The following is a 22905-nucleotide window of genomic DNA, read 5'->3' as shown; positions in this document are numbered from 1 at the left end:
AAGAGGCAACCCACCAGAAATGCACCAAAAGGTAGAAGTCAAACTTCTCATTTAGGGCCTGATGACCAAAACCCAAGGCCTAATAATGCTCCTAGCCTATTCAGGCGTGCTTTGGACTCTGACAAAGCTGATGAGGATAGCCAGGAGAAAGCGTGAAAATCCTTTTTAAATCCGGATAATGGTCCAAACTGGGTTGAGCATTCTGATGAGCCCAGTTCTTTGAATAAGCCCATGCATGGGGGTAAAGCATTAGATGCTAAGCCCATTGCATCAAGCCAAGACCTTTGAAGACAAAAAAGAAAACCTGAGAAGCCGTGGGTAGGAAAGATAACACTAAAAAATCTTCTTCAGTTTGGAAAGAGGTGGGTGTCAACCCATTCACTCATTCAACGACAAAAGGCAAAGGGATAAGTTCTCTGGGTTCATCGGATTTTTCTGTACCAGAATTTCGGGAATTCAAAGTCGGGGGTTCAAGGGCTCCCACTATGAACTTGACTGGTGCAGGCGCTCCTGGGGAGGAGCAAAGTTTGGAAATTAGTGATGACCGAATAAAGCAGAAGGAAGATGAGCTTATGGGAGTAGACGGCGGTGAGGATGGGATGGAGATCATCCCGAGTTCAGCTTTAGCAAGACCGCCCCTAATGGAGATTGTAAATCAGGAAAGCCAAATTCCCTCGGAGCACGCCGTAGTGCGTATCTCGTCTTGCTCCCTAAAGTGGATTGACCCAGCACTCCGATTAAGGCAAAGGGTGAGGCAAAAGAAACAGTGGAAGTTAAGCTTCATTGTGATCAGTTAGGGGTCCTAAAGGTGCTTATTGAGGATATGCAATTTGATGAAGGAGGTGAGGTTTCAAATTCCTCCTAAGTTACTGGTTTTCATTTACTTGAGTTGTAAATATGAATTTAATTATCTGGAACTGTAGGCGTACTCTTAATCCCGCCTTCTGTAATAATGTTATTGATTTGACTCGTATTCACAATCTTGCTATTTTGATCCTAACTGAGACTAAAGCTAGTGGTGATAGGGCGAAAAGGACTGCTGACAGGTTGCCTTTTAATGGGGCAATATTTGCTAATACTATTGGTTTATCTGATGGCTTGTGGTTGCTTTGGGATAGCTCTCGAGTGAGTGTAACAGAGCTTTCGGTGACAGAACAAGAAATCCATGCTTTGGTCACTCTAATATATTCCAATACTCTGTGGTTACTGTCTGTAGTTTACTCCAGTTCGAGATTTGCAGAGAGGCGCCTTCTTTGGGATAATTTGAAGGCTATGTCTGATCTCCATTCCTTTCCCTAGGTGATGGCAGGGGACTTCAATGAGTTTCTAATGGGAGAGGATAAATTCGAGGGGAGATCTGTGAATATTAGTAGAGCTTTACGATTCCAAGACTGCCTAGACTCTTGTAGGATGATTGACATATGATTTTTTGGGACCCGATTCACATGGTCGAATCAACGCCCTTTTAACTCATCTCATCCAATAAAGAATTGATAGGGTATTTGTCAACGCAGAGTGGAATGGCTTATTTCCTGAGGCATCTGTTCAATATCTTGAAAGGGCACACTCTAACCATTGCCCTGTGTTGTTGTGTCTGAATAGGAGTCAAGATGTCAAGTTTCCACGCCCCTTTTGATTTCAGCCAATGTGGCTGACTCACTCGGACTTCCTGGGGGTTCTGAGAGAGGCATGGACTAGCCTAACTAGGCTCTCTGTAGCCGTTTCAACTTTTGTGGATAAAGCAAGGATATGGAATAAAAATATTTTTGGGAATTTGTTTCAACGTAAGAAAAGAGTCCTTGCCAGACTTGGGGGTATACAAGCAACCTTGTCGATTAATCCTAATAATTTTCTAGTGGATTTAGAGAGAGAATTGAGAGTTGAATACCATGAAATTGCTGAGTTGGAGGAGGAGTTTTGGGCCATGAAATCCCAGATAACTTGGCTAGTGGAAGGGGATAGGAATACCAATTTTTATCACACCTCGGCATTGGTTTGTAGAAGGAGAAATCGTATTTCGAGCATGAAAGATAGTGTTGGTAATTGGATTCAAGGGGAAAGAGAAATAGCTGACTTTATTAGAAAATGGTACTCGGATCTTTTTACTTCTAGCCACAACTATGCCTTCAAGTCTGCTTAGAATCCACCATTTTGAAACAATTGTCTAAATGAGGTTGAGGCAGAAAATCTTGTTCGACCAGTATCCAATGAAGATATCACTGCTAGTTTGTAGTCTCTTAAGGCTTTCAAAATTCCCTATCCTAATGGCCTTCATGCAGGGTTTTTTCATTTGGTTATTGGTGGGTGACACTGTGCGAGAGGAAGTGAAGGGTATCTTTGCCTCGGGGAAGATTCCAGAATATCTCAATTAAACTATCATCACTCTTATTCCTAAACATAAAAACCCCAAAACCTTCAATCATTACCGCCCTATCAGCTTATGTAACATGGTTTATAAGATAGTCACTAAGATCATTGTGGCTAGACTAAGGCCCTTGCTTCCTGGACTTGTTTCTTAGCTTCAAACAACTTTTGTACCGAGTCAGAAAGGGGTTGATAATGCCATTATTGTGCAGGAGATTATCCACTCCATGTTTAGGAAGAGGGGTAGAAGTTGGAGCATGGCAATTAAAATTGACTTGGAAAAAGCCTATGACCAGCTTGAATGGAGTTTCATCAGGGAAACTCTTACTCTTTTCATGATTCCCAACCAGCTGATCACCTTAATTATGAGTTGTGTTTCTTCTTCGTTTATCTCCATTTTGTTTAATGGAGGTGCCTTAGAGCCGTTCCTTCCATCCAAGAGTATTAGACAAGGTGATCCCTTCTTCCCTTATCTCTTCATATTGTGTATGGGAGTTTTGGGAGCTTTCATTGCTAATAAGTGTAATTCCAATCATTGGAATCCCATCAAGGCTTTTCAGAGTAGTCCGACCTTCTCACGTTTATTTTTCATGGATGATTTAGTACTTTTCGCAAGGGCTAACCGGAAGAATTGTATGGCGATTAGGGAGGTGTTGGACTCCTTTTGTAGTATTTCAGGTCAAAAGGTTAGTCATGAGAAATCTTGAGTCTCCTTCTCTCCCAATGTGTCTTCTGATATTAGGACTGAGTTGTGTGACATTTTGGGCTTCCACTCTACTCTTTCGTTAGGGAAATATCTGAGGTTTTCTATTAAACACTCGTTTGTACCCCAAGATTTCGGGTTTATTTTTGAGAGGGTGCAAAGCACACTAGCTGGGTGGAAAGCTAACTCGCTCTCCTTTGCTGGTAGGCTTGTTTTAACCCAAGTCGTGACTACCACAATCCCCAACTATGTCATGCAATGTGTAGCTCTACCTACAAAGATTCTGAATAGATTGATAGACTGAGTCGCAATTTTCTTTGGGGTTCGTCAGAGAGCAAGAAAAGGCTTCATTTGGTGAGTTGGAAGAAAATTACAAAGCCTAAGAAAGATGGGAGTTTGGGTATTCAAGCTGCCAAAGCTAAGAATATTGCCAATCTAGCCAAGTTAAATTGGCGACTTCATACTGAGCCTTCCTCTCTTTGGGCTAGAGTACTCTCCCAAAAGTATTGCTCCCTGAGGAGGTCGTCCAATTCTCGTTCATTCAAGTCTTGTTTAGTTACTTGGTCAGCTATTTGAAAGGGTGAATCAGCCTTTAAAAAAGGAGCGAAATGAATTGTTGGCAAGGACAGTAAGTTATCTCTCTAGTTCGATAAATGGTTGGATAGAGGACCACTTTAGAGTTTAATTGCAGTACCCCTTAATAGGGGAGAAGATCAGATTGCCTTAAAAGATGTGATTGGGTTCTTGAGCTGGACTTGGCGTGGATGCTCTTTTTCCTTCCTTGACAGATTGATCTTAGAAATTAAGGCTACCCCTATTTCCTTTTATGCACGAAATGCGGATCACATCACTTGGTCTTCTTCTCCGAGTGGGAATTTTGAATTAAAAAGAAGCTTATAAACTTGCAAGCTTGGAAGAGGAAGGACACTACATAGGCTGCTTTGATGGGGATTGGATTTGGAAGGCCCTCACTATCCTGAAAATAAAGTGTTTTGTGTGGCAGTGCTTACACAAGAGTATTCCAATTAGCACTGTTCTTGCAGCAAAAGGAATGGAAGTTTCACCGGCGTGTCAATTATGTAGGGAAGGTTCAGAGTCCATTTTGCATGTTCTTAGAGATTGCCATATTGCTTGTAATCTTTGGAACTCTTTATCTCCTCCAATGTCTACTTCTATCTTCTTTGGTTTAAACACTTTTGAATGGCTTAGACAGAATTGCTACAACTCTAAAACCTCTCCTAACTCGGATATCAGATGGGGTATCATCTTTTCTTTTGGCATATGGACATTATGGCTGAATAGGAATGGTGTGGTGTTTCAACATGAGAGTGGGCAGCGAAATCTAAAGTCAGATGTCCTCGCAAAAGCAACAGAATTTGCTTACATTGGTATCAATGCAATTCAGACCTCCAGCCGAAGATAGATTGCAGTTAGTTGGCGCTTCCCTCCTCCTACCTGGTTCAAACTTAACTCGAATGGCTCCTCGCTTGGCAATCCAGGGAAGACGGGTGGTGGAGGACTAGTCCAAAATGATAAGGGAGAGTGGCTTAAGGGTAATGCTAGAAATGTGGGTTTTTTCGACTAGTGTGGCTGCGGAACTATGGGCATTACGTGATGGACTCAGATTATGCATAGCTCTCAAGCTTCCTGCTATGATCATTGAATTGGATGCCAAGCTTATTGTTGATCTTTTGCAGAAACTAGATGGCCATCGGAATTGCATTGATGCTTTAGTGAGTGACTATAAGACCGAGCTAGGCAATATTCCTAGAGTCCAAGTTAAACATTGTTATCATGAGGTGAATAAGTGCGCTAATGCGCTCGCTAGAAGGGAGCTTTGCTCTCCCATGACTTTGTAATTTTCTTAGACCCCCTAGCGGAAGTTTCCTTGCTTTTGAGTCTTGATTCTGCTGGGATGGCCTATAACCGTGTTGTTCTTGTTTAGTGTTTTATGAAATTTCCCCTTTCTACCAAAAAGGATTGGCTCTATGTTAAACCAAGTCCAAAGGTGATTTGTTTTAGATGTCTACTTTACTTTGGCATTATATAGCTTGCAAATGATGGCTAAGTAAATAGCACTATATTTGGATGGAAATGTATGTGTTTGTGTGTGTATATATATATATATTGGATAAGGATGGAAATATAGATACTTAATTCAACCTCTCTCAGTCACATTTAATGTCCATTTGTTTTTTATGATTTTATTTTAAAAAAATGTTTTTCATAATTTTTTTTTTACCACAAAAAATAAAAATCAATACAATTTAGCATTTTTTTAATGGAAAATGCGTTAAAAATTATTCAAGATATTCTCATTCGTTTACAACATATATGGATGTTGGGGAGGGGGGGGGGGGTCCAAAAAGAAGAAACCCTTGACGAGATCAACTTGAGAAGTAATTGGGCCAAACTATTTATCAAATCAAACCCAGCCTAATCAAGACAATCTAAGTATTAGGCAGATCAAGAAAATTGAGGGTAGCAGCCTACTTGAGGAGGTCAAGGAACAGATACCCCTCTAGAGATAGGACGTAGGCTGCAAGAGTTATGAGATTGGAAGCCGAGAAGGACCATGGTGACGTACAGATAAAAGAGGGAGGAAATTTCTAGATAAAGCATCCATCACCTTTGCATTAAAATGCTCTGCAACAACTCGCCCTGCCACATTAATGGCATAATGACCCCTAAATAGTGCCCTCACAACCTATGTCCTACTCTACCACCAGCAGCAAGGCAATGATGGGAAAAGTATCCAAAGAAAGATCAGTAGCATTCCAAGTGGAAGGCTAAGATGCAATTCAAATGGCTATAAAAGGAAGGAAGATCCTCCTTGAAAGGGGATGGGAAAAATAGGAGAGAGAAAGAGAGAAGAACCTTACTACAGCTTGTAATTCCATTCAAGCACAATTCATCCTTGGTGAGCTCGAGGAGAGTAATAAACAAGAATTCACTTTTCCTTGTCTAATTTCTATCAATATTAGGCCATCTGTAGAGTCTACCTTGTTTCTTTAATCATTAAGCCGCATGTTTTAAGGAATTTAAGCGTTGAACTGCTTTCCCATCTCTATAAATTAATTGTATTAGGTTCCCATCACCAGCCCATTCTAAGTGGGTTGGGCCTGGGTTAATATCTCCCCTATAGATGTATTGCCAAGAAATCAAACACTTCTATGGTTTGATGATGAGCCCTCCATTGAAGTGCTGAAAAGGCCATTGAGTTCTCAAAGTAATAGCGGTTGCAAGAAAAAGATCTAATAAATTCAATGGATTTACATCTTTTATCAATAGATTTTTTTTTTTTTTTTTTTTTTTTTTTTTTTTTTTTTGATGGGGTGAGAATAGGAGCTTCCTTGTGTATCCAAAAAAAGAAAAAGAAAATTGGTCCATCCCAGAACATAAAAAAAGAAAAGAAAAGAAAATTGTTGAGGTATTGTTCAGTGTGACATGAAATACCAATGAATGTGATGAGGTTATTGTCATGTGTAACATGATTATTAGTAGAGGAACCATACCCACAAAAAAAAAAAAAATTGTAGAGTTTACATATAATTCACTCCTTGTTATATTGATGCCAGTTAACCATCCAAATTACTTCAAGACAGTCATAAGTAATTACTAGATAACAAAATTATACAATAGACTTGCAATATCATTAGAAACAGTATTAAGGCTTACCATGGTCAAAGAATTGACAAGAGGGTGGAGAGATATTTTCTTGTGTGTTGTTCTTCATAACACTACAAATCTCTAGCAAAAATTAAGCCATTGCACTTACTGATAGGTAAGGGGTGGCTTGATTATTTATGATATGCTCTTGATATGATGCATATTGCGATGATGTGACTTTAAGATTTTTAGTTTATTTTATTTTTTCTAACATTATTATAATTTAAAAATACAAAATATATCACATCATTTTAATCATATTACTTTTCTAAACAATGTAATGTTATATTCTTGTGTTGAGATTACATTAATGGAAGATTATAATAACGTTATATTATGACGTAATGTAACATTACGGTGAACCAAATCCTCCCTAAGAGATATGACATCAAGAGATTACTTGCTCACTTCCAAGTGCAGGAGATCGTAGTAATATAATTCTCGAAGTACTAATGTCGAACCACAAGAAGCAGGATAAATTCAAAGACAATATAATTAAACAACAATTTGGATGAAGAAGAAAAGTACTTTTGCTTAGTGATTGTTAACAAGAATAATAATAAAAACTTATTTAAATCAATAATGTAAATACTAGGGCATTGGGGTGTTTCACTATATCGATATGAAATTCTTTGTGATCTAAGAAATTATATATTTCATAATTAATTGTTCTTATACAATTAAATACTTATGATTCGGTTGAACTGAGACAATTCAAGAACGCATGATAACCTAGATTAATAATGCGTTTAGAAAAGTTTTCAAAAAACCCATTCATTTTAAAACCTAATTTCTATTTGAAACTATTAGAAATTCATCTAAACAATAAGAAAAACATGATTGAACTTATTGAAAGTATGGAAGAACTAATATATCAAAAAAAATCTAATTGACCAATCAAATATGTTATTGATAAAATCCTAGAAAGAATCACATTGAATATTCATACCGTATAGAAGAAACATAACCCCTAGCCCTAGCAAAGAGTTTAGACTGCCATTAGAGAAAGAGAAATACAAGGTTTTTCTCTCCAAAATTAGTTCTACACAGCCTTCCTTCAAAACCCTAACGTCAAAGTGTTCAAAGAAAATAAAACTTTTACTATTTTAATTTTCGTCCAGATTTACAGCAATAATTTGTGAGTTAATTTTGGCCTTAAAAAGTTGTGAATTTCAAAAAACTCAAAACTGGAAAGTTGTAGATATTTAAGCCAAAATTCCAACCAATCTAACCTTGTGTCAATTGGATTTTTGAGGAGAGAGATACGCCCAAAATACTTATCACTGATCAGTGCTCAAATATGATTTTTTCCTTTTCAAATTCTGTCTCTTTGATTTCTTTCCTTATTTGAAGCTTCCAAACATGGTAGATGACCCAAGCACTCCGGCTGCACCTATTTAGACATTTAAGCATGGTCATTTAGTTCCTCTTTAATTCTAGTTTAGTCTCCATTCTCTCACAAACTTCTGTAAACTCATCATTTTCATATGATTTTCTGAAAGTAGAAAATTACACGCATTAAATGACATCTTATTTAGGAAATTATGTAAAAATAAATAATAGGGACTAATACAAATCATGGCTTAATTATACAAATTAAGTATAGTAATAAGGAGATAACGCCCATATAAATAAGGAGATAACGCCCATATAAATATATAACAAGTATACATTTTAAGGCGTTATCAGAGATGCATAAATGATCTTTAGGTTAACTAACACTTCTTAGTGTTTTTAACAAAGATGTCTATGGACATAACTATTGTATGGACATAACTATATCGGGCTTGGCCTAACCAATATTTCAAATAAATAGGTATCCATTAATGGAGACTAGGAATCGTTAGCTTAACCAAGGTTTTTATAACTAAATTGGTATCTCTCCATGCAGAAAGTGTTTAGGGTTTAAGGGGAAATAGTTTGAGTTGCAAATTTAGAAGCATATTATAACTCTCTATATATATAAAAAAGTTGTTAGCTTAGAGTAGTTCCACAAGCGCAATATTTTCATTTTCACAATTCACAATAAAAGCTAGATGAGAAGTTATTATTAGTTTTCATCTAAATTAATCACTGACATTATTTTTTAACTTACTATTAACAACTTTTTTTTAATTGTATTTTTGTCATAAACTTACCATTAACAACTTGTTAGTTAGATTTTGTTGTGAATATGTTGTGCCCAAGATTTACTTTTAATTTTTTATTTTTGAGGCACCCGTAGATTTATTTGGTAGCTTATATAAGAATGTAGTAAAATTCCTCATCTTTTATAATATTTATTATTCTTTAACCATACTGAACGAACGTACCTCACCAGTGGTATCCAATGCACACACTGAACGAACGTAGGCAGTGAGTGGCATCCAATGCAGAAGCTGAATGAACATGTATAAATTTTGGGTGCATCTGACAATTTTTATCTGCAAAGTATTTATCTCATTTATCAAGCAACCTGAGCAAGGGAACCCACCCAGTTAAATGCAAACCAGAGATGATTCCTCTTATTTTTATCTCCAAAGGACTTTTTCTTGTAGTTTATTTTTTTTAAAAAATGAATATGTCTAAAAAGGACTTATTTTTAACAAATGAAGTGCAATTTCATAGGTGCCTTTTTCACCAAAGAATATGCCATTTTGTGTTGACTTTTACCACAAAGATTATTGCCTCTTTTAACACAGAGAGAGGTCATGTCATATCACATCACATATCACTCAAGGCAAAATTGATGCATTGCTATCCTCATTTCCCATTTCCCATTTGATGACTAATGTTATTAGAGCACCCGCAGCAGATGTGCTAAATGTGCCAAATGCCAAATTTTTGGCACATTTAGCACACCAAACACAAAAATGGAGCTTTATCAGATGTTCTAAATGGTAAAAATTATACCACATATGAATAGTACCGTTGCAAATTTGCAACGGTACGGACGAAAATGGTATAAGTTTTATTAGTTTTTTTATTCTCTTTTCTCTCTCCTCTCTCTTCACTTTATTTTTTTCTGTTCTCTCTTTTTCTGTTCTCTCCATTTTTTTTCTGTTCTCGTTCTCTCCGCCTCTCCATTTTTTTCTGTTCTCTCCATTTTTTTTCTGTTCTCTCTTTCTCGTTCTCTCCGCCTCTCCATTTTTTTCTCTTCTCTCTTTTTCTGTTCTCTCTTTCTCGTTCTCTCCGCCTCTCCATTTTTTTCTCTTCTCTCTTTCTCGTTCTCTCCGCCTCTCCATCTCTGTCTGTGTCTCCTCTTTCTCTTTCTTTCTGACTCTCCCTCTCTTTCTTTGATTGTTGATCTTTCTTTGTGGGCCGAGTTGATTTCGTGGGTAGTGGTGGATCGTCCTTGTTCGTGATTTCATGGGTCTAGGTTGATTCATGGTTCGGTTCTTCGACAAGTGTGAGTCTGGGTTGATTTCGTGGGTTTGGGTGATGGTGGTTCGGCAAAGACCACCACTCGACGCCGCCGTTCATCTATCTACTCTATTCCGCTTCGGGTTGTTTTTTTTTTTTTCCTTTTTTCTTTTTTCCGTTCACTTTTTTTGGCTGTGGTTTGATGGGTGGGTTCGGATGGGCAGATTGGTGGTGGGTGGGTTCGGGTTGTGGGTTATGGCGGTGGGCGAATCGGTGGTAGTGGGTGGGTCGACTGGTGGGCGAATCGGTGGTGGTGCCGATCTCTGTTCTGATCTGTTTTTGTCTTTGTTTTTCTGCTTTGGTGGTGGATTCGGCGGCGGTTGATTTTGGTGGTTGTGGTATTTTTTTTTTTTTCCTGGTGATTGTGGCCGCAACAATTTTTCTGGTTGTTGTTGGGGTTGTTGTTGCAGTGGTGGTTGATGATGATGATGATTTCTGATCTGTTTTTGTCTTTGTTTTTCTGTTTTGGTGGTGGATTTGGCGGCGGTTGTGGGTTGATTTTGGTGGATGTGTTTTTTTTTTTTCCTGGTGATTGTGGCGGCAACCATTTTTCTGGTGGTTGTTGATGATAATGATGAGGATGAGGGGAGGAATTTAATATATTATTTTAATGTGGTGTAAATATTATTTTAATGTATAAAATTGAAGTATAAAACATCTGATAAATGAGATGTTGTAAAATGATGTGGTAAAATAATAAAGTAGGTGTTTGATGTTGTAAAATGGCATTTTTTTTACAACGGCTGCTGTGGATGCTCTTACTTTTTCGTGTACCTAATAATAATAATAATAATAATAATAATGATAATGATAATTACAAAACTCCCATACCCACACAAATTACTTCCCAATATCATGTTTTGGCCTGAACAAGTTATCACTATTCTAAAATTCCTCAACTGGTTATAGATTCATGTAAAACAAACATAATTTTATTATTTTTTAATGTAGGGTTAGATTGTTGCCTCATATATAGTTAGAAACTTAGAGCATTCATATTTGGTATTGCAAATGCCATATATAGGAGACTTTTAGCATTAATACACCAGACAAGCCCATCATTAGGACTTGCAAACACCAACTATTGCAAAAAAAATTGTAATAGTGCTACATTGCAATTCTAAAGTAGGATTGCACTATAGCACTATTCTAAAAAAAAAAAAAAACTAATATTTTATTCAATTTATCAATTCATCTCTCTCTTTCTCACTAGGTTTTGGGTTTTTATTTTTATTTGGGTTTTAGGAGTATTATTTTATTGTATAAAAATATTATTTTAATATGTTGTATTGTAAAATAAAAATTGAGATACTGAAAGTATTATAAAATAGTATGTTATAATTGATAAAATAATTTTTCGAGGCAATAAAATAGGGTGTGATAGAATTTTAGCACCTGAATGCTCTTAGTTTAATATTGGTCATTTTATGAAATGTTGGCTCTACCAAGGTACGAAGGTCAATAACATTAATATATTTCACCAGTATTTATAGCAGTTCCTATTTACAACAATAGTGGAGGATTCCCAATATTATTATGTGTCAGAAATTTAAGGGAATTTATTAGTAGTATGAATTGTTTTCCTTAATTCCATTTTTACCCTTTCATTCTAATGTCTTATTTGAATTGTGCTGATGCCTGGGTGGGCCCCCTTTCTTTATCAACCTGACAACGAATAAAACCGTTAGGGTCAATCTTGCAATTATCTTGAAATCCCAAGGGCAAATTCCCAACGCGCCGAAATTTCAGAGTGGTCCGACAAGGTTTCGCCGCCCGAAACGAAAAGCCCAAACCCCGATACTACTTGCCTCCACCCTGTCTTTCAGGAACTGAAGACCCGAAATTACAATCATACCCCTCACCACCAAATGCGAAATTACCAAAAAGCCTCTTGCTCAACGAATTAAATAATGTTTCTCCCGGAGCCATTAATTCAAAATTTTTGGATCGTTACAAAAGTAGGAAATGCGAACCCTCGGCACTATAAAACAAAAATAAAATAAACAAACAAACAAAAAACGAAACCGTGCTGTTTATAGTCGTACCTTGTGCTTCAACATTTGTACCCTTCAGCTACTTGAAATTTCGGTTTCTTTGATTCTTTGTTTGCTACAGTGAAACGCAGCGAAATCTGCGCCGGTTCTCTGCTACAAAGCACTGCTCGGATTTCCAAACTTTTTATTATTATTAGAAGGGGATTTTTATCGGATCGGATTCGGAGCTCCATACACAGAGAGAGAGAGAGAGAGAGAGAGAGTGTGTGTGAGTGAAAGAAGGCTCGGATGTAGAGAGAGAAAGAGAAGGTTCTAGAGAGAGAGAGAGAGAGAGAGAGAGAAGGAGATGGAGGTGGAAATGGAAATGGAAATGGAGGTTGAGCCAGTGTTTGAGGTTAGTGAAGTGGACTTTGACTATGAGTTCGAAGCGGCAATGTACTTCGATTTGAGTCGAGCAGAGACTCGAGCGGAGGCTTGTGAAGCTGAGCTCTGGTTCGAGTCCGCTAAGGAGTACCCTCCTTCTCGTCAGTACCTCTATCTTTAACCCTAATCTCATTTCAATCTTATAATAAAATACTAATTATTTCATTTCCATAAAAAGTTTTCAATTTTTTTTATTTATTTTTTATTTATAAAAAAAGTCTAATCCAATGCTGAGTGCATTATGTGTCACTTTTAATTCTCAATTTGTGCGTTTGTGTGTGATTTTGATTTTCCTAATAAAAAAAAAAAATCAATTTCTGTGAGTTATATAGGCTTATTTATATATATATTTTTAGTTTAATTTGAATTTTGTGTATTTTCTGTTACAGCTTTTGTGACAAAGTTAGTTAAGAGAGAGGATATTCTGCTGGAAAATGTGAATACCTCACCAAAACCAAAGAATGTGGAAAGTACAATGGAGTCTGATGTTGGCGTGGGCCGAGATTTTTGTGCATTAGATGTCAATTACAAAGGTATTATTTATGCCTGTTATCTTCTATTCAACTTGTTCTATGATTGTAATATTATGACCCCAAGTGCTATAATTCCAGTCAATAAGATTATTGCCGTTATTTAGTGTTCGTTTGGGTTAGCGCAGCTGTTTGAAAAGTTGCGATTTTTAAAAAGTTAATTTTTGGAAACATATAGTCAAGTGTTTGGTAAAATTTGTGAAAAGATGCCATTGATGTGAAAATGGGTTTTTCTTTTTTTTAAAAAAAGCATCCCATGAGCTGTGATTTGAAAACAAGCTTTTTGCCTGGCTTTACAAATGCAAAGAAAAACGCCAATTTTTCCGCGTTATCATTTGAATTTGTTGATTTTCCGCACGAAATCACAGAGACAAACAGGCTCTTTATCTGGTCAATTCCTTCATTATACCAATGCTGTCACTCTGTTGCTTCCACTGCTAGTATGATATAGTACTTTTCCAGGCATTGTAATAGTGGAGTATATAGTTCAAATTGTAGCACTGTGGCTGGTTAATTCCATTGGATGATGGCAGTGCATCATTCTTTGATGATAGCCCATATTTATTTTGATATGAGGTGCGTATTGTAGACATAGTTCACTCTAAAGGTTTAAGGCTTTCACAAACAGTTTCCTTACAAATTACACCTTTAGGATTGAGTCCCAAACCACAAGCATCTAAAGCCCTTTATTGCCAAGTTTGTTGTTGGCTAGGAACTCCTCAAGTTTTCTTTACTGCATTTTTTTTTTTTTTTTTTTTGTTTTTTTGCAACCAGCTGTTAGTAATTAAAGAATGAATATTGTGACTCTGTAGTTGGACCATCTATAAACATGATGAGACAAATTTCAGTGGATCTGTTGGTGGATGGCGTGGGAAAAAACAAAAAAAAAGAACTTTCAAAACAACCTTTGTATAATCTTTATTCTGTTTCTTGTCTAGACTGTGGTTGTCTAATAGTATGAATGTATGATGTCTTACATGGTCTTCCAGAGTGTGAAGGAATGGATAGAGGGATCTTCACTAAATTACAGAGTGGCAATCTGCAGAAATTTCTGAATCAACCCTTGGAATTAACTACAGGTGACCATCTTTCTACCCTGACAAATAATGCATGTCATAAATGATCTTTCCAGAGGGTTAAAGACTTACCAATACAGCAATTTGTAGTGATTATTCAAATTCACAGAGGCATATAATTTTCACTACTATAAGGTTTGATTAAGTTCTGTTGAGCCATCTTAACTTACAGTCTGGAATGTGTGTGGTCTCTTGATCCATGCATTACAACTGTTAAAATTCAGCAATTTCAACATAAAAATAAGTTGCATCTTCCATAGTTTAATCATGTTTCTTAAGATTGTCTTCTCATTATTGCTAATTTATTATGACTTTGTGTTTCTGATGCTCTATCTTTGCAGGCATGACATATTACAATCACCCATCCACTGACAAGCTAAAAGCTAAAGCAAAGTCTGCTGTCAAACCCTTTTTTCCTAGGAGCTCAACCTTGATGAAACCTACGGCTAGCCAGTTGGCTAAGCAAAATCGGCCTGTCCAAGTTAATGGTTCCAGGTGACTTTTGGAAACACTGTTTTCTTCATTTATGTTGTTATTAGTCCTTATGGTGATGGGTGAACATCTTAAACAAACAGTTATTGAAGTGATGTTTTTAAAATTCTTGAACCTTATCCCGTTATTTTGGGGCCGACTATGGATCTTTCATAGATTAGTCATAGTCAATAACAAGTATTCTTTTTTGCCATTCTATTAAATCTAAAGGCATATTCTTGTTAATTCCTTAACTGCCATTCCTTTTTTTACTACTTATATTAATGTTATTTTTAGTCTTCCTTTACATTTTTTCAATTTCTCAACTTGCATCAACTCACTCTCTCATTAGCACATTAATTTGCTCTCCTTTAAACATGACCAAACTATCTCAAGCGATTCTCCCTCATCTTTTCACCAATATGGGCCACTTATTACAAGATAAATTTTTTGCAAGTTTAATACTGTATCTACTCTAATATGTTCTCTGTACCTTTTAGTACGCAGTATGGTATAAAAGCCCTGAATTTGTACATTTTCCTTGATTCCAAGGCAGTGCCCATTTAACAAGATCTGGCAGGTCTTCTCATATGCTATATTCCCCTTTTAATATTCTGCTGCCCTGTTGTTAGATTTCAGTCTCAACTGGCTCAAAACAAGGAGAGGAGCTTACATTATTCTTCTGGGGTTGAAACTCAAGCTTCTAAAAGGCAGAAGCTGGAGGGAGGTCACTTGCATAAGGTACAGAAATTGTGTCATCCTATGTTGTTTCTTTTGCCAGATTATATTTTAAAGAGCTCATCACAGAGGATATTTGCGCTGTGTTTTTGACCATAATGGAAATTTTAGTGATTTTCTAGAAGTGTGCTTGTTTTTGTTTTTGTTTTTTTTAATAAAAAAAAATAAATGTTGTAAGGATTTTGTATGTCACAATACTAATAATTATGTCATGAATGCATGTTATTAGACATGTTTTTATGATTATGTTATTGAAAATTATTTATGAATCCTTCTAGAACGCTTAAAAAGGTTTTGATATAAGGGGGCTGCTGTGTTCCAGGCAACCTACCTGACCCAACTCTTTGGAAGACTAGTGTTGATAATATTTTTGAAAGTATTTTTTCATGATAAGGCAGGCCACAGCCTCACCATTTGTTCTGTGTAACAGGTTACAGGCACAAACCAGGAAGCCAATTTGGTCCACAAACCATCTAAAAAGGTTAATTACATACTCTTGGTGCTTGCATTTGCCCCTCACATTAAACTTTGACTTCTGTGCATTTCAAAATTGTTATAGGCTGAATTTTTTGTACACATTAACCCCAGAAATATTAGAATATACACTCTCATAAATTTCTATTTGTAATTTGCAACTTTTTGATAAATAACCCTTGCTACTAAGGTTTCATTAAATAGACTAAAAGTCCCACCGAACTTAATGAATCACTTCAATCAACAACAATAGCCTAGACTTGTCCCAATTTTTTTTGGGGCCGGCTATATCTCTCAACAAATTAGTCAGGGTCGGCCAAATGTATTCTTTTCCGTCATTTTATTTTATTTGAAGTCATACTCTCTGTTACTTATTGAATTGAGACATCCTTTTTTTACTTCTACTAATGGACCATTTCAACCAAAGGGGCCAAAAAATTGTAGTTTGGCTTTGAGGTTATACTGGGAAGCAAAAAAATGTTTTAGAGTTTCAAAGTGTTTACATTTTGGATCTTTTATGTAAAATGTGACTATTGGAAAGGTGGACTTGAAAGAAACATTGAACATTTAAAGTGGTCTTGCAGGATGAAACAGTTGATAAAAACTCTGCTCATGGCAGAATGAAGATTACTATTCCAAGAGAGCCTGAGCTTGAAACAGCTAATAGGGCCCAAAGGATAAGGTTAGCCCTTGTTGCTATTTTGTCATATCTTCACAAATAAAATGGTCTTTTGTCTAAGCAGGCAGCAGGGCACAAATGACAATTTTCATATTTCAGGCCTAAGAATAGTACAGAACTAGAAGATGTTAAACCAGCTGCACGTAGATTCAAAGCACGTCCATTGAACAGAAAAGTTGGTACTTGAAATTTATGCGGATGGAATTTTGTATATGTTGCTCCTGTTTTGGATCCCTCCCCTCAACCATATCAATATGTTTGTAATTTGCAGATTCTTGAGGCCCCTTCATTGTCACTTCCAAAGAAGAGCATTCCAAAGTTACCAGAGTTTCAAGTAAGTGTTTCATATCTGTTTCCTGCTTGTTTTGGAGAAGAAGTTTGTGTAGTATTTGCAGGCCTAATTTTTTTTTTCTATTGCTTCCTAGGAATTTCACCTAAAGACATTGGAGAGGGCTATGCAACACACATCTTCTTTTACATCATCCTCTCTTAATTGCAACAATACTGACAAGGTCATCATCAAGTTATTTGAATTTTCAACATTACCTTATTCTAAATCAGAGCTTCATTGGTTCAAACCTTAAGCCCAAGAAATACAAATTGGAATAATCATTGTGCCAGTGGTACATGACTAATATTATTCATGCTGGCTGCAGTTGGTGATTTCCCTGTGTAATCTTTCCTGAAAATTTAAAAATTCTACTCTTTTCAGGGAATGGACAAACATCGCACTTCAATTGTTGCAGGAAATGGAAACCTGGAGCCCAGAGGGTAATACCGTAATAGATTGAAACATTTCATAACTTCAACATAAGAAAAAAAAAAGGAAACACCCAAATTACATTTGACAGTGTATTTAATTGAGATAATAGTGCTTACTTATGAATGACTCTTGCTTTGTTTAGACCAAGTACCATGGATGTTACAAAGCAGGATGGATGTGATGTAATGCACAATTTTAAAGCTCGTCCTCTAAATAAGAAGGTAATCTTTGTTAGTTTAGATCATTTGCTAAATACTGTGCTAGCAATGCCGGTTTTGGACTTATTTCCTATCCTAATGCAGATATTTTCTAGTAAAGGAGATATTGGTGTTTTCCGAAATAGCAAGCGAGAAGCAACAGTACCAATGGTAGTCTATGGATTTTTATCTATTTCCTAGTCATTGTATCAATTAGATTTCTTGTTGACAGAATTATCTGAGATTATATGATGTTGTGATTTCCTCTATAGGAATTCAATTTCCATTCTGAGAAAAGGATTCAGCCTAACCCACCAACAGAACTGTTCAGCAAGGTATGCCTTGAAATAATTAAGTTGCGCTCTGCTGTGACTGTGTCTCCCTTTTCTTTATTTAAAAATTTTATCTCCTGGTTTTCTCATTTCTTCTCCTTTTGGCATGCTAGCTCTCTCTGAAAGCTGAGCTCCAGCCAAATAATGGATCTCAGCTCAGATTGCCTCACCCTACCTCTATGTCTATGAAGGTTCCTTGCTACTTTAACTTTCAAGTTTTAAATGGATATATCTAATTTTGTCATCATTTTGTTTAGTACCTTACTGAGTATTCTTTTCTTTCACTTTTTTGGTATAAGGGCTCAAAAGAAAACAGATTGAGTTCTTTTCAACCAGAACATGAGGTAAGCATGCCACTTTATTTCAATATTTATTTGTACCCAAACAGAATCCTTGCACCTCCTCCTCCAGTACTTGTTAATGGAGGGATGAGATGCCATTTGGTCTGAAAGAGCATTTGCGTTTTATTATGGATATATTATTTCATTTTTTTCCCTTCTCCAATGATAAAAACTTAACTAATAAATGCAAAGCTTTTGGTGATTCCTCATTGTGATGATGTAATGTCATGTCCTCTTGTAGATACTGCATCCGATGAAGGGAAAACCTCCTATTTTTGGTGGACAGCAGATTCAAAGTGATGGCATCTTTGAAGGTGGTCTGCAGAGTAAGAGGTATGCCAATTGAATAAAGGACATCTGATGCAAGAACTCTCTCTCTCTCTCTCTGTTAAATTTTCACATTCTCAGTTTGGTTTTATAACAACAACTAAGTCTTAGTCCCAAAACTCACAATCTGAGTTTGGTCATCTTGCTTTTAAATTGCCATAGGAGCACGGGTATCCGCTGAGAGCAAAAGAGGAAAGTACCAAGAATGATTTTTCTCATTGCCAGCAGATTTGAGCTTCTGCTGTTGACGATGGAAGATTGATGAATGTACATAGGAATGTACTGCACATCAAAGATTATCAAGCTCTTTTGCTGTATATGGAATCTTGTTATCTCACCTTTGAAGAAACTGACGTTCTCACAAAAATTATGTTGAATTAGCTTTTGCTTTTCATACAGTTTCTAGGTTTTAGTTCATAATCCAATAAATATATTAAAAGGCCGGTGTTGTATAGGCAATTTAAGCCACCTCACCCTCATAGCATCTTTTTCCACCTTTTTATGTAGAACCAACACCAAATGTAATGATCAAAGTAAAAAAATATATGAAATACAGATGTTCCTCCAAAGTTAATGTATGTTAATGAATTTTTGCACTATTTGCGGCAAAGATAAATTTCTGTGGGATGCTAGTAGTCCAGATTCTTATTTAAAAACCTGGGCTGACGCAGGGGTTAATTGATGCAAGAAATAGAGAAGCAAAATTTACACCGACTTCATTCATCTTCTTGTATCTGAACTGGACTTATGGCAGCAATCACCAGGGATTTGCATTGTGCATCACTGGATTTGTAAAATTATATTTATACATGTTCTCTTTCTATGGCAATGATGCAACTATTTAAGAGCCAAAACGGCATTAAAAGGAAATTGACCGTAACACCATGGTAAATGAAATTCAATACTTTCCATTTGGATGATTTTTTTTTCTTAATTTTAAATTCTTGGATTTGAAAGCAAATTTCACAAAGCTAGTTTTGTGGCAGCATACTTGCACAGTATGTATAAGATGTGCATTTTAAAATCATTTAGACGTTACACGCATATAAGTAAGCTTATCATTGTCGGGAAAATTATTTCCATGTGATACAGAAATTGTGACTATAGCTTCTGATTGAATCATTTCAGTGCCCCGCTTTGTCAGAATCCTTGTTTACTGAACTATTCTTCGTCAAAGCCTGCTCTGTCCAACGCTTAATATCATAGGCTCTTTTGAAGGGCTTTTTCTCTTTGACAAGTCTTCTCTTTTTAATGGCGATGGCAAGATCATTTGGAAACAGTGTGTGCCAAACAAAGGCATGAAGAAGGGTGGAAATGAACAAGATGGCCACCATTGTTGATGACACAAAAGAAAGGGTAAGCGCAAGGCCCTTGCTTATAATTGTTGGAACCTGCTCTGCGTACTTGATGGTTGCCACCGAGGCTGTTGTCATGGGAAAGGTGTATGACCACCATGCCACAGAAAACCTGCAAGATTATGAGTGATGGTTAAATTTAGTGATAAATGGCTAAGTTTGACAGTATTTAGAGATGATGATATAACTTCATTTGAATGGAAAATGGTGTTTAGCTAAATTATCAGTAGGACTCATTGCATTATTTTTTTGGTGAGGTTTTTTAATTGATTAAAATACTATCAATAATTAAAGATTTTGCAGTCTTCAAATTATTACTTACATGGGGGGTAAGCTAAGCCTCCCTTTTCAGCGTGAATAATTTATGAAGAAATAATAGCTTACCTAAATCCTGTGAAGAAGTTGATTCGTACAACCAGTGAGACATAAAGAAACAATGCTATGAAGTAGCAAGTCCTTGACAAGCCATCAAACTCGCCATAGATTGTTTGCCAAGCAAGGCTTGCAGCAGAGGGAGCAGCAATGAACATGGAGTATACAGGGTGTAGCTCTTTAGGCAATGTTTCACTTGTTGGTAATCTCTGATACAAAGTCACAAACACCACAAGATAATGTGCAAAGCCTACTGCCCACAAGAACTTAGCAGGCTCATTCCACCCCACTTTAGAAGCTAAAATAGCACCCACAAAGTTGCCAACTACTGAGAGATGAGAAGAGGGATTGGCTACTTTACAAAGACGCCTCTTCCCACCTGAAAGCCACTGGCCGTAGATTTTCAGCTCGAGTAAAAAATATGGAGCCATGAAGCTGCACCATATGGCAGGGTGAAGGATTTGAGGGTCTAGCATGGGAGGTGCACCAATGGCTAGGAACATGCAGACAACCCAGGGGGCAAAGAAGAAGTTAACACGGACAGGGTGGAAGAACTCTCTTTTGACAGCTTCAAAGTAGAATATGCATTTGAGTATGTAGGTAAAGGAGACGGAGATAAGGACTGCAAGGGCTAATAGCCAGAGGCCAAGGTTGATGAATGGTGTAATGTGGAGAAATTTGGTTGCAGGGCTTGTCGCCAAAGTACGCCATAAGACCGCTTGGCTGCTAAGGCCAAGACAGATACCAAAGCATCCAATTGGAAACCGGAGGAGGAAGGGCCATTTCTCATCTTTTGGGAGGAGAATGTCTTCGTAGTCCTGCACGATAACAGCATAAATGTAAGTTGAGATAATGGCAATAACAAAGGCCTCTCCTTGCTGAAAATATTAACTTGGTCATATAGCATTTGGCTATCTGATCGAAAGGGTTCATAAGTTGCCTTTAAGTTTAAGAGACTAAACCAGATACAGTTTTGAAACATTAGCCTCTTCATCGAATTCTGAGAATAAAATCAGAACTCGAAAAGTAAAAGATCAAATTATGCAGTTCAAGTACACTAGATGGTAATAAAGGACAACTTGTTCTGAAAAAAAAAAAAAAAAAAAAAAAAAAAAAAAAAAAAAAACGAGTAGAGCCAAGGTTTGAACTTAAAATTAAAACCACTTTGCTTTGATCATACAATGCCATGATAAACTACTGCTTTTATTAAAAGTTTAAGCTGGAAAGGGTTAATTAATTACCTAATCATTATTCTAAAATTAATGGAGTTTGGACATTTCGGTTGGAAAATTAAGAGTTTTCCAGTATAGTTACAAAACTCTCGGTGAAATTTATATTCATTTTTCAGTAACCAACCGAATGCGTATTCAAAGTAACTCTAAAAAATTGAAGACAGAGAAACGTATGCTTTCAATCACTAATCATACTTGCCTAGTACGTACATTTTGCAGCATATAATTATGTTTAAAGAAGCTGTCATTACGAGCAATACATTAGCAAGAACAATCCAAGAGATACAATCATGCGACAAACACACACACACACACACACACATACAAGTTTACCATGAAAATGTGAATTTTACCTTGACTTGGTCTAGTTCAGGTCCTCTAAGGGCAGCAAAGTATCTTCCAGCAGGAACACTTTCATTAACCGAGTCATCAAGCCCAGTAGAACCATCATTCCTTTGAGACACTGTCTCCCTCTCTTTACATGAAGGCAACAAAGGATTCTGCTTACTGAGAGTTGGTTTCGTCTTGAACAAACTGAAATCGCCTTTCGGTGCTCCCAAACCAATCCTGTTAGCCGAATCAAATCCTCCTAAACTTTGTCCACTTCTAGTAAGAACCCTCCTATCATCTTTGGCCTTGGACTCCCAATTGTGCACTGAAAAACCCGTCTCCAGAGAAACCTGCCTGTTTAAGCTCCTATGTGGTCTCTTGTTAGTGTCTCTAACTTTGACGGGTCTGTTTATACGCTTATGATCAGCTTTATCTATCTTTTGGGTTTTTCCCTTATCTTCTTCTTCGGGTAAGACTTCATGGATATCTATAAAATGGGTCTCAAAAGAACTAAGAAATGCTGGCCTTCTTTCCATTTTGCTTCTTCTAAAGACTTTATTAGCAAATACTATGCTTAGTCCAAGGGCTAGTCTTTAGTGTCAAGTTTTTTTATATATAGTTGATATATGATATTTTTTACAAGTTGTTTGCCTCAAATTGTGGGATGCTTCACGAGAAGTGGAAAAGAAAAAGAAGTAGGTTTTATTAGGTGGTTGATTATTTGTTAGTTGAAATGGGAGCCAATACTTTATCGGATAAAAGTTGGTGTTTGGAAGGATATCCGTGAGAGGGTATCAAATTAAGGTTCTGTGGCTTCGGAGCTTAGCACTATATTAAAGCTTTGAGACCAACTCCGATGAAGATTGGAAGAGCAAATTGTGCCATGCACAAGAGGGAGAAAGAGAGTGATCTTTCGACAATCCACGGGTGGTTCGGGAGACCCCTTCGTGCACAAATCTAACTATCCTAAGCCACTGTTGTATGCTACACAGTGTGACTTGTTACTGTTTTGCTATTCTTTAATCCAAAACATCAACCCCACCTTCCCTTCGACCCTTTCCCCTGTTCCCCACTATCTATATAACCAAGGAAAAAAAATTCTAAAACGTCAACATGCAGAGGAAGAAGAGGGA

At 36.8% G+C, this 22905-nt stretch overlaps 2 protein-coding genes across 2 annotated transcripts; one reads left to right on the top strand and one right to left on the bottom strand.

Annotated features, from left to right (window-relative positions):
• Positions 1 to 12123: 12123 nt before the first annotated feature.
• LOC126709247 (protein TPX2) lies at positions 12124 to 19052 on the top strand. Its single transcript, XM_050409392.1, has 18 exons — positions 12124 to 12656; positions 12945 to 13088; positions 14075 to 14164; positions 14503 to 14656; positions 15265 to 15373; positions 15801 to 15851; positions 16429 to 16526; positions 16623 to 16698; positions 16795 to 16857; positions 16949 to 17035; positions 17236 to 17294; positions 17429 to 17507; positions 17589 to 17654; positions 17756 to 17818; positions 17929 to 18006; positions 18115 to 18159; positions 18398 to 18489; positions 18646 to 19052. Exons 1-18 carry the CDS (start codon positions 12479 to 12481, stop codon positions 18662 to 18664), a joined length of 1551 nt encoding a protein of 516 aa, XP_050265349.1. The 5' UTR covers positions 12124 to 12478; the 3' UTR covers positions 18665 to 19052.
• Positions 19053 to 19371: 319 nt separating this feature from the next.
• Positions 19372 to 22382, bottom strand: LOC126709246 (guard cell S-type anion channel SLAC1). Its single transcript, XM_050409391.1, has 3 exons — positions 21796 to 22382; positions 20223 to 21028; positions 19372 to 19950 (listed from the first exon to the last, which is right to left on the bottom strand). Exons 1-3 carry the CDS (start codon positions 22306 to 22308, stop codon positions 19608 to 19610), a joined length of 1662 nt encoding a protein of 553 aa, XP_050265348.1. The 5' UTR covers positions 22309 to 22382; the 3' UTR covers positions 19372 to 19607.
• Between the last annotated feature and the right edge of the window lie 523 nt (positions 22383 to 22905).

This window comes from Quercus robur, chromosome 12 (assembly GCF_932294415.1).
Source record: "Quercus robur chromosome 12, dhQueRobu3.1, whole genome shotgun sequence".
NCBI classification, from domain to species: domain Eukaryota; kingdom Viridiplantae; phylum Streptophyta; class Magnoliopsida; order Fagales; family Fagaceae; genus Quercus; species Quercus robur.
Note: the sequence above shows the minus strand (reverse complement) of the source record. Positions and strands in the feature narration are given on the sequence as shown.

Bases quoted from the DNA above. Each gene is read 5' to 3' on its own strand.
- LOC126709247 (XM_050409392.1), top strand. From the start codon at position 12,479: ATGGAGGTGGAAATGGAAATGGAAATGGAGGTTGAGCCAGTGTTTGAG. The intron at 16,858-16,948 runs GTAAGTGTTTCA...ATTGCTTCCTAG, and splicing joins CAAAGTTACCAGAGTTTCAA to GAATTTCACCTAAAGACATT. The intron at 18,160-18,397 runs GTAAGCATGCCA...GTCCTCTTGTAG, and splicing joins CTTTTCAACCAGAACATGAG to ATACTGCATCCGATGAAGGG.
- LOC126709246 (XM_050409391.1), bottom strand. From the start codon at position 22,308: ATGGAAAGAAGGCCAGCATTTCTTAGTTCTTTTGAGACCCATTTTATA. The intron at 21,029-21,795 runs GTAAAATTCACA...GTTATCGTGCAG, and splicing joins CTGAACTAGACCAAGTCAAG to GACTACGAAGACATTCTCCT. The intron at 19,951-20,222 runs GTAAGCTATTAT...ATAATCTTGCAG, and splicing joins AACTTCTTCACAGGATTTAG to GTTTTCTGTGGCATGGTGGT.